Consider the following 12,022-nt stretch of genomic DNA (forward strand, 5'->3'; position numbering starts at 1 on the left):
TTCTTTTTGGAAAATTTGGTAGAATTCCCCTGTGAAGTCATTTGGCCCTGAGCATTTATTTGTGGAAAGCTTTTTGATGACTGATTGGATCTCTTTGCTCATGTTGGTTGGTTGAGGTCTTCTATTTCTTCTCTGGACAGCCTAGGTGGTTCATGTGTTTCCCATAAATTGTTCATTTCCTCTACATTATCTAGTTTGTTGGCATATACTTGTTTATAGTATCCTCTAATATGTTTTTAAATTTCTTCAGGATCCTCAGTAATGTTGCCTCTCTATTTATTATATTGTTTATTTGGGTCTTCTCTCTTTTTGATTTTGTCTAGCTAGGGGCTTGTCAATCTTGTTGATCTTCTCAAAGAACCAATTTTTGGTGATTTTTTTCTCTATATTGTTTTTTGTTGTTGTTGTTGTTCTCTATGTCATTTATTTCTGCCTGAAACGCTGTTATTTCTTTTCTTCTATTTGGTTTAAGATTAGTTTGCTGTTCATTTTCTAGCTTCTTCAGTTCCATTAGTTCTTTGATTTTAGCCTTCCTTTTTAATGTATCCATTTAGAGCTATAAATTTCCCCATCAATACTGCCTTTGCTGCATCTCATAAGTTTTGATATGTTGTGTTCTCCTTTTCATTCATATCTCTATATTTAGCAATTTCTCTTGCTATTTTTTCTTTAACCCACTGCTTGTTTAGGAGTGTGTTGTTTAACCTCCAGATATTTGTGAATTTTCTATGTCTCTGATGGTTATTGATTACTAATTGTATTCCACTGTGATCAGAGAATGTGCTTTGAATAATTTCAATCTTTTTTAAATTTATTGAAACTTGTTTTATGGCCCAGTATATGATCTATTCTGGAGAAAGTTCCACGAGCACTAGAGAAGAATGTGTATCCTGGTGAGTTGGGATGTAATGTCCTATATATGTCTGTTAATTCAAATTCATTTATCAGATTGTTTAGGTTTTCATTTTCTTTATTGGTCCCCTGTCTGATTGATCTATCTACAGGAGAGAGTGATGTATTGAAGTCTTCCAGTATTACTGTGGAAACATCTATTGCTTCTTTCAGTCTTGCCAATGTGTGTCCCATGTATTTTGGAGCACCTTCATTGGGTGCCTAGACACTTATGATTGTTATATCTTCTTGTTGAATTGTCCCTTTTATTAGTATATAGTGACCTTTGTTTCTTATAACATCCTTGCACTGAAAGTCTATTTTTATCTGAGATTAATATTGCTACTCCTGTTTTCTTTTGGCTGTAGCTTGCATGAAATATTTTTTTCCATTCTTTCACTTTCACTTCTTTGAGTCTCTGTAAGATAAGTCTCTTGTAAGAAACATTGATTATTCATATTTTTAAGCCATTCTGCCAATCTATATCTTTTAATTGGGGAGTTTAATTCATTCACATTCAATGTTATTACTGTGAAGGCATTTCTTCAATCACCCATCCTATCCTTTGGTTTTTGTTTGCCATATATATTTGTCCCACTGTCTCTTTATTTCCTTTAATGTACCCTTATACATCTCTTTAGTTTTAAACCCTTTCTCCATACCTCTCTGCCCTTTCTTTGTTTCTCTGCCAGTAGGGTTCCATTTAGTGTCTCTTGTAGGGCAGGTCTCTTGTTAGCAAATTCTCTCAGCATTTGTTTGTCTGTGAAGATTTTTAAACTCTCCCTCAAATTTGAAGGAGAGCTTTGTGGATAAAGAATTTTTGGTTGGCAATTTTTCTCTTTCATAATTTTAAATATGTTATACCACTGCCTTCTCACTTCTGTGGTGCCTGCTGAGTAGTCACTGCTTAGTCTTATGTTGTTTCCCTGTATGTGGTGAATTGCCTCACTCTTGCTGCTTTCAGAACTTGCTCCTTATATTCAGCATTTGACAATCTGATCAGAATATGTCTCAGAGTGGGTTTATTTGGATTTATTTTGTTTGGAGTTCATTGGGTGTGTATGATTTGTGTATTTATGTTGTTTAGAAGGGCTGGGAAGTTTTCCCCAACAATTTCTTTGAATACTCTTCCTAGACCTTTATCTTTCTCTTCCCCTTCTGCAACACCAATGATTCTTACATTTGTGTGCTTTATGTTGTCCATCATATCTCTAAGATCCATTTCTAATTTTCCATTTTTTTTCTCCATTGTTTCTTTTGTATTTTCACTTTAATGCCTGCATTCTTCCAGTTTGCTTATTCTTTCTTCAGTTTCCTCAATTCCAGTACTGTGTGTATCCAGAATCTTTTTAATTTGAGCAACAGTTTATTTCCATTAGATCATCTTTTTTTTTTTTTTTTAATTTACTCTTGCAAATTCTTCTTTATGCTCTTCTAGGGTCTTCTTCATGTTCTTTATATCTTGTGCAATGATCTTGTTTTTTGTGATTACTTCTTTGATTAATTGCTCCAAATACTGTGTCTCCTCTGACTTTTTTGATTTGGGTATTTGTGTTTGGGTTATCCATATCTTCTGGTTTCTTCATATGCTTTAAATTTTTCTGTTGTTTTTGGCCTCTTGACATTTGCTTATCTTGATAGCATTCTTTTAGAATATGCAGGCTTCTTTGAATAATAATCTATAATTTGTCAGAGCTACAGCTTGGTGGAATGCACTTTCCCTGACTTACCAGCAGATGGCACCCCCGAGACACACATTACCCTCAAACCAGTTGTCCCCAACTTTGTATATGTGGCAAGTTGGGGTCCGAATCTTATGGGGGTCCAATCAGCACCAAATTTCCATGTTCAGTCGGTGTAGCCAGCCCTGAAGGTGGGGGGTGTGCCTTGTGCAGTTAGGGAGGGAAGGGGTCTTTAAGACTCAAATCTCCCAGCTCTTCCAGGAGACTTAAAGCTGTTCCATGAGTTCAACCCTTCAACTCAGACTCCCTTCAGTCTCTCTCTGCCACAGGCCCACAAGTCCCTGGGATTCGTGTAGGGCCCTTGGGACTTCTGTGCAGGATCCCGCCTCCAGGCTGTGCACTCTGTGGGACTCCACGGTGGAAGTCTGCACAATGTCACAGGTGAGCAGAATCCCCAAGGGAAGCTCTGGAATGTGATGCCACGCAGGGGCATTCCTAGCCCACTGTAAAGATGGCTGTACAGAGCATGGTAATTTCCCACTTCCATGGACCTCTGCCTTCCTAGCTCCATGTCAATTAGCTGCAGGTGTGTGAAAGGCTATTGTCCATGCCAGATACTGAGACAGGTGCCCGGGACATGGAAGGCACTCCCCACTGCTCTCAACTGCATGGTTCTCACTGCTGGATCCACAGTCATCCTTGGGGTTTTTAAACTAATCTGTCTCCAAACGCCAACCCCAGCCTTCTCCCCACCGTGGCATGGCTGCTGATTCCCCAGCAGCCTCACTCACTTGTTTCCAAATGCAGACTCTCAGTTTCACCAAGTGCACAGTCACTGTGGATATAGTGGACCTTGTCCAGCCAGTACAACTGTGGAACTAGTATTCTGGAGCACTTTCTGTCTTTTATCTAGTGTTTTTCATGGGGAAGTATTTTGCTCTGTCTCTCCTAATCTGCCATCTTGCATCCTCCTCCTACTCCCTTCTGTTTTTCCAGTGTTTGCCTCATGTACTTTGGGGCACCTTGATTAGGTGCATAAATATTCATGATTGTTATTTCTTCTTGGCAAATTGCTCCTTTTATTAATTTATAGTGTCCTTCTTTGTCTAACAGTTTTGCATTTAAAGTCTGTTTTGTCTGACATTAGTATAGATACCCTAGCTTTTTTTTTCCCCTTATTTCTTGCATGGAATATCTTTTTCCATCCTTTCACTTTCATCCTATATGTATCTTTGGGTCTAAGATAAGTCTCTTATAAACAGCATATAAATCAATCATATTTATTTTTTTATCTATTCTGCCAATCTGTGTCTTTTGACTGACTGGGGAGTTTAATCCATTAACATTCAGTGCAAACTGTAAAAGTCATCCTTTCTTTGTTTCTTTGACTTTTATTTGTTGGATCTATTATTATTTTCTCTTTTTATCCTTTTAATTACCCTTACTGATAATCTTCATTTCTACATTCTCCTCAAAGTCTCTCTCTTTTACCTTTTTTTTTTTTTTTTTCAGCCAGAAGAACTCCCTTCACTATTTCTTGCAGGGTAGTTCTCTTATTTAAAATCTCTGTCAGCTTTTTTTACCTGTGAATATTTTAAACTCTCCCTCACTTTTGATGGACAGCTTTGCTGGATGAAGAATTCTTGGCTGGAAAAAAAAGAATTCTTGGCTTGCCGGTTTTCTCTTTCAGTATCTTAAGTATATCATAGCAGTGCCTTCTTGCCTTCATGATGATTGATGAGAGCCATCACTTAGCCTATTTAGCTTCTCTGCCATGTAATGAATATCTTTTCTCTTGCTACTTTCAGGATTCTCTCCTCCTTTTTGGAATTTGACATTTTGGTTAGTATGTGTCTTGAAGTGGATCTATTTGGATTTATTCTATTTGGAGTACTTTGGTCTTCCTGGATTTGCATATTTATGTCTTTTATAAGTGTTGGGAAATTTTCAGCCATTATTTTCTCAAATATTGTTCCTGGCCCTCTTCCCTTATCTTCTCCTTCTGGGACACCTACAATGAGTACATTTGTGTGCTATGTGCTGTCAACCATTTCTCTGAGACTCAGCTCAAAGTTTTCCATTTTTTTCTCCATTTATTCTTTTGTGTTTTTGAATTTGGTTGCCCTGTACTCTAGCTCACTGATCCTTTCTTCTGCCTCTTCAAATCTGCTGTTGTGTTGTCTCTAGTACATTTTTAATTTCATCTACAGTATTCTCTTCATTTCCATAAGATCTGCTCTTTTTTCTCTATATTCTTTCAAATATTCTTTATTGCTCTCCTAGTGTCTCATCCTTATCTCTTTAATCATCTTATTGAAATTATTTAGGAGATTGTTTGAACATCTTTGATTAGTTGTTCCAAATTCTGCATCTCCTCTGACTTTTAAACTTTGATCATTTGATTTGGCCATATCTTCTTGGTTCCTAATATGCCTTGTAAATTTTGGCTAGTTTCTGTGCATCTGATTATTTTGAATATTTTTCCCTCTCTTGTTTTTCCAAAAAGGAACAAGGCTGAGGGAGCCCACTGTCCTACTTTACCAGCCAACAGTTGGATCCCCCACTCTGTTCCCAGGTAGGAGGACTTACCTGAGTCTCTCAGACCACAGCAGGCAGCTGGGCAGGGTATAGCTGACCGGAAGCTGCCAGCCATGGTGGTGGAGGATGGTACTGAGGTCTGAGTGGAGCTTTGTCACTCTCCGCAGCTTCTCTGTGAACATAATGCAGCCATGGGTGCCCTGGGCTCTGCATGGATATGTCTCAAGGCTGCAGGACCCAGAGGGTAACCCTTGCCAGCTGACAGTTTGGTTCAAGGACTGTTCTGCATGACATCTTTCCCAAAAAAAATGGACTCCCGTCTCTCCCAGACCACTGTAGCGAGCCAGGTGACAAACCTGGCTGACCTGAAGCTGCCAGCCTCAGGGGTGGGGGAAGGGGGTTACTGGGAACCATGGTGGAGATCAGTCTCTTGTTGCAGTCCTCTGTTTGTGGAAATAATGGAGCCACAGGCTCCCAGGTTCCCAAGTGGAAAGGCTGTAGGCTGTGCAACCAAGAGGGTTAACTTTGCTAGCCAACAATTGGATCAGTGCTGTACTGCATCCTGCCAGCCAGGTGAGAGCCCAGGTCAACCTACACTTGCTGGCCTTGTGGGTGGAGGATAGGTGGCAGGCAGTGCAATCAAGTTCACTCACCATAATTTTTCTATTGTAGTTTCTGTTTTTGTTTTTTTTTTATCTAGCTCTTCCTTATATGTTGCCATGGTCCTTCCCATAATCTCCCGAGCCCCAGAATCACTCCTTTGCACAGTTGCTGCCTGTTATCTAGGTGTTTTTGTTGGAGGAGTGAATTATGCCTGCCCTTATTCCACCATCTTCTCAGAAGTCCCCGTGGCTTTATATTTACAAGTCACATTTTGGGATACAAAATCTTTGGATTACAATTTATTTCCTCAAGTATCTTCAATACAATACTCCATTTTTTCTGGCACAAGTCTTCCTGTTGAAAACTCTGATGAAAATATAAATTTCCTTCCATTATAAGTCACTTGTTTACTTTTGTATAAACTAATTGTCCAAGGTATTTTAAAATTTTTCTCTAAGTGTGAAGTTTACTAGACTATGTGTTGCTGTTGACAATCTGAGTTGATATTTGCAGATAAACAATGTGCTTTTTCAATATTTAATTTCAAATCTTTATTTCAGGAAAATTTTATTGAATTATATATTTTTTTTAATTTTTATACACTTGTATATTTTTAAACAAGCAGAGACTATCTTTTTGGACTTTGACTGCTTAGAACAGGATCTATAATACATACCCAGCAATTTTTGTAGAGTGAATAACATCTGGAAATTTATTTCCTTTAGGGATTCAAAATTATAAAATTTCCTGTAAATTGCATCATTAAAAAATGAACATATAGCTATTAAAAATGTAAGTGAAAACTGTTTTAATCATTTTAGAGGAGTCAAATACAATATATGACTTGGTGTCCTGGTGTCTGAAAGCATTTTGCCATCTGGATTTTAATCTTAATTCATTCATTGTAGGTGATGGTTAATTAAAAAAATTCAGTTTTAATCAAGTTGTTTTCAAAACATTGTCATAATGTCACTTTGGAGAGTCATATCAATGGTACCAGCCATTGCTTTCTCTCCTCCTCGCTCTTGTTCTCTCTCTCTTGCTAAATACGTTCTTTGAGAAGCCAGAGTTTGCAGTTATCTTGAGCTTCCAAAGACTGCTGACTTTCTTTCTGCTCTTCTCCAAGGCACTTGTTTTGCATTTCACTTGAAAAAGATTCTAGAGCAAAGTCGTTACTAAGGTCCCTCTGATTTTCTTGGGATACTTTCAGCTCCTTTGTATTTTGTTCCAGATGTTTTCAAATTAGATCCTGTGTTTGTGCTTGTACTTCTTCTTCAATCGCTGCTTTTCTAAATTGGTTGAAGAGCTCATCTGAGGATTTCAGTATACCTGATGTTTTGACTGGTTTGCCTAAACTTTTCCAAGAGTCTGCATTCTTGATTTTTATATCCTTCTGCACAGGACCTTGACATTCAGATTCTAACACTTTTGTGTCAGTTTCACCAGACTGATGCATCCCAGTTAGGCCATTCAAGTGTTGCTCAGAATCACCTGAGGGAGGCAGAATTTGTAAAGGTGAAATGTTTTTGGCACTCTGTAAATGTTCTAATTCTTGATGATTAAACACTAACTGGTGGTGATTTGGTGTTCCATATGAATGTGTGGTTTGATGAATAAGAGTAGTTTTCATAGACGTTGCATCTTGCACAGAGGACTGTATCTTTACTTTCTCTCCAGAAGGAGAATCATTCTGTTTTACTCCAGTAAATTTAGTAAACATTTCTGATTCAGAATCACTGCTGTCTGAAGAACTTGAATCACTGCTACTTTCAGACTCTGATGAGCTGCTGCTGCTGCTGCTACTGCTGCTGCTGCTGCTGCTACTGCTTTCACTTAATCAGGAACCACCTCCAACTGCTTTGGTGGATTCTGTTTTCTTAGATTTTGTTTGACGTTTTCTCAAGTTTAATTGATTATTGACATCCTGTAACCGCTTCTCCAATTCTTGTTTTTTCTGTGAATGAAGCTCTTCTTTGGCCTTCATTATTTTCTTAGCATGAGGTTTTGGTGGTCTTTTTCTTAGACATGCTGCAACGTATTTTTCTAGTTCTTTTAGTGTAGATGCTTTCAGTGTTTCAAAATCTATCTCTATCTCATCAGGATTGGAATTTCTCAGTGAAGGCTCTCTTGACTGTATTATATGAACTACTCGCCCAAGTTTGTCTCCAGGGAGTTTGTTTATATCCAAACTTAACTGCCTTTTCTCATCATAGTTCACAGGTTTAGCATTATCTTCATCTTCAGATTTCAGAGCAAAGACTTGTTTCTTCTTCTTTGGTTGATTGTCCTTGGATTTTTCCTTTAATTTCACTTGCTTAAACTTTTTCCTTGGATTGTCATCTCTGTTATTTAATTTTTCATTTTTCTTTTCCTTTTTAGACTTCTCATTCTTTTTCTTTAGCTTACGGGAAGGTACTTGGGACAGAACATGTAGCTGTTGATGAACAGCTTTAAGCTGCTCCTGAAGCTTTGCAAGATGCTGAACTCGTTCATCTTCAGAATCATCAGAAGAGTTATCTTCAGAAGAAGCTTCACTACCGCTTTCTCTACCAGGGGTTTTTGTGGTATCTGTTTTGATGTAATATACAGGCATACTCTCAACAGGTTCATCTGGGATCTTTGCAAAATGAATTTCAAAAACATCCTGGAGCATTCTCGCCATTGTCACTATTTCATGACCTGGAGGATTGTATTTGTAGCAATTCATGAACATTAATCTAACGTCTACAGCAAATTCATATGCATCCTTATATTCTTGGTTATCCATTTTTTTTTTTTGCTTAATAATTCCAAGATCCATGGGATTTTTGACAATATCACAACATTTATGAAGTCCCAAGGCATTAATATCAGCAGGGTTGTAAAAGGGCCATGCATATGACAAGTGTTTCTTTGCAAGCATCTCTTTAAGAATCTCACTACAATGCTTTAATTGTTCAGTTACTTTAACACTCTTTAGAACTTCATATCGTTGCTGAGAATCTGGCAAAACATTCTTTAGCACACTTTCTTTTATAGGTGGCATTTTCACTGATTTTTTTTCTGTAAGTGCTGGGGAAGATTCACTACTTGCTTTAACTACTGAAGTTGTAGGAGTAGTTGTATCTGCTTTCCTCTTTACACCCCTTGTAACTTGGGCCACTGTTTGTGAGGTAGAGATGAGTGGAGTGCTTTGTGTTACATTTAAGGGAGAAACAGACGTCTCAGGAAATACAGAAGGAATTGCTTGCTGCTTAAATCCTTTTTCTGGTGCTTTGGGAGATGGTTTTTCTTTAACAGAAGAAACTACTACATTCTGTTGAGTGCCTTTTTTTATTCTTTCCTTACCACCCACAACTTGTTCTTCCTGTGGCATCTGAGATAATTTTTGCACAAACAACTTCTCTAAAGCTTGTGCCATAAGAACAATGTCATCTCCTGGCTTGTTGGACAAATAACAATTTGAGAACATTGTATTGAAGTCTTCTATACATTCTGAAGCTTTCACATAATATTTATACTCCAAGCGCTTCTTAATTGTATTTAAATCCATTGGGTTTTTAACAATAGCATAATAATCCTATAGCTTTGAAGAAGAAATTAGGCAACTTTAATTTCAGGGCATCCACAGGCTGCTGAAACGGCCAAGAAAAACTATGCTTCCATAATGCCTTCAGGACAACTTTTTGTAGATACTGCAGTTGATTTGTCAAACATCCATTTTTCTTAGTATTTATATACTCTGGTGGAGGCGGATTAAAAATAGCTGTTTGTTGATTTGGCAGAGACATTCTTAACTGCTTCAAATCCTGATATTCTAAAGTTGTCTATAAATCCATGCCCTGATGTAGAAAAGACCTTATCTGATCGTTCTCTTCAGCTCGCACAAGATGAAGTGGGTGCACGGAACCGTTCCACTGACTGTCGCCCGTCGCTGCCAGCTCTCACTGTAATGGTGGCCTGAATTATATTTTTTAGTTATTTCTTCCAATCCATTTGCTTTGGATTTCTTCTGCAGAGACTCCTATTGTAATTATGGTGGATCTTCTTTGCTTATATTCAATATTATTTTCTCTTGAAACCTATTTAACTTTCCATTTTTACTTTTAAAGTTTTCTTCCTTTTTACTTCCTATTTCTCTTAAGGTATTATCTTATGTTTGTTTATCTACAAGTACTTCTACTTTAATCTTCATTTCCAAAATATTATTTTTCTTTAATTCTATGTCTTTCTTCAGTTCTGTTATGTTTTTTCTGACATTTTCTAATTCTGATTTATGTTGTTCTTCCATGGCATGTATCATTTGAAAAATAGGCAGTTTATTTTAAGTTTTATTTGTGGTTATCTGTATGTTTATGCAATTTATTTAGTTACCAATATCATTCCTTCACTTAACAAATATTTATTGAGCATCCACTATGGCCACATTAGTCAATGACAAGCTGAATAAAAGAGAAGGAAATGCTTATCGTTTATGCAAGTAAAATTTTGTGGTTGTTTTTTATGCAACAATAGCTACATAATATCCATATTTACAGTTATTCAGTCCTGTGTTTAGACTCTACACCATGACTTTTCCATTCTTGAAATCCTCATTTTGACCTTATCAGCTGGATTTATGCCTTAAGAATATTTTAAGGAAAATACACTTTCAAGGATTTCAAAATCTGAAATTGTTTTGCTTCCAAAAACAATGTATTTGTGTCTAGAAAATTATTAAGTCACAACACCATCCATGCAAATCTTGTTGATGTTGCATCTATCAGGTTTTTACCTGATTTATTTGTCCCTTTGTATGCCGCAGGTTTTTCCTGAAGATATGTATTTTTTTTAATTCGGGGGGGGGTGCGGAAATCCAGGATATGTTTAGTGCACAATCTCTTTTGACTAATTCTGCCTTGAATTCAGTGAGCTCTTCTACCTGCAGTCTAATAATGAAAGGTTATGGATATTTTCCATTATATTTTTCATTATTTCTTCTGTTCATTTTGTGTGTGGAGGGGTGCATTTGAGTGAGTTTGTGTTATTTTCTTTGCTTTTACTTGAGTAAAAAAGGTTGCTTTTCAGACCTCTGGTGCCCATGTTTATATTTCTTTACATCATCTCATTGATTTAATATTTTTTTATTTTTCTGCATTCTGGGGGGAGGGGATGGTTTTCAAATTTTTATTCCATCTCAACAATTAATTTTTACAGTCATTTAAAAAATATAAGGTTTAATGAGATATAATTTATAAACAGTAAAATTCACCCTTTTGAAGTCTGTAAGTTCGATAAAAATTGACAAATACATCTGGTCACTGACAGTATCAGTCCTCTGTGGGAAAGAGTAGAGTGAGAGAAGCACAGGGCCAAGGACTCAACTTAGAAGAACGACCCTATTTAGGGTCAAAAGGAAGAAAATCAGAGGATTGGTTCAGTCTTTTCAGCCCCAACTCCTGCTATCATTTTAGAAGACTTCATGTGGATAATCCTTCCCAAACAGTTATCTCACTCTCTTGTCACCTTAACCTTCTGCTCCACCATCAAGCAAAACCACAATCTTGGATTAATCCAGTTCTCACAGGTCAACAAATGCTGTATAACAGTCCCACTCTGTACTGGACCCAGTGCTTTAGAAGGGCTCAGTGTGGCTCTGTTCCACTTGTACCCCATCCCAATGGGCAAGGAACCTGTGGGATCACGATAACATGGTCAAACATGCCTCAATTTTTTTCATTTAATTCAATTTTATATAGATATATTTATATACCATACAATCATCCAAAGTGTACAATCAGTTGTTCACAGTACCATTATATAGTTGTATATTATCACCACAACTATTTTTTAAATATTTTCATTTCTGTAAAAAAATAAAAAATTAAAATTAAAGTAAAAAAGTACATCCAAAACACCCCATCCCCCCATCCCTCCCTATCATTCATTTACTTTTTGTCCCCATTTTTCTATTTATCTGTCCATACACTAGATAGCGGGAGTGTGAGCCATGAGGTTTTCACAATCACATGGTCACGCAATGTAAGCTATATAGTTATATAATTGAATCAGGACTATTGGGTTGCAGTTCAACAGTTTGAGGTATTTCCTTCCAGCTATTCCATCCAGCTATTCCAATGTACTAAAAACTAAAAAGGTATATCCATATGCTGCATAAGAATAACCTCCAGATTGTCCTCTTGACTCCATTTGAAATCTCTCAGCCACTGAAACTTTATTTTATTTCATTTTTCTTCCCCCTTTTGGTTAAGAAGGTGTGCTGGTTTGAATGTATTATGTCCCCCAGAAAAAGCCATATTGTTTGATGCAATCTTGTGGGGCAGACATTT

At 37.0% G+C, this 12,022-nt stretch overlaps 1 protein-coding gene across 1 annotated transcript; it reads right to left on the reverse strand.

Moving 5' to 3' along the window:
• Window positions 1–6,664: 6,664 nt before the first annotated feature.
• Window positions 6,665–9,499, reverse strand: LOC119529658 (bromodomain testis-specific protein-like). Its single transcript, XM_037830272.1, is given in 3 exon segments — window positions 6,665–6,762; window positions 6,765–9,273; window positions 9,275–9,499. Coding segments are annotated over 3 exon segments (2,817 nt in total). The 5' UTR covers window positions 9,485–9,499.
• Window positions 9,500–12,022: the final 2,523 nt, after the last annotated feature.

Source organism: Choloepus didactylus, chromosome 3 (genome assembly GCF_015220235.1).
Source record: "Choloepus didactylus isolate mChoDid1 chromosome 3, mChoDid1.pri, whole genome shotgun sequence".
Taxonomy (NCBI): domain Eukaryota; kingdom Metazoa; phylum Chordata; class Mammalia; order Pilosa; family Megalonychidae; genus Choloepus; species Choloepus didactylus.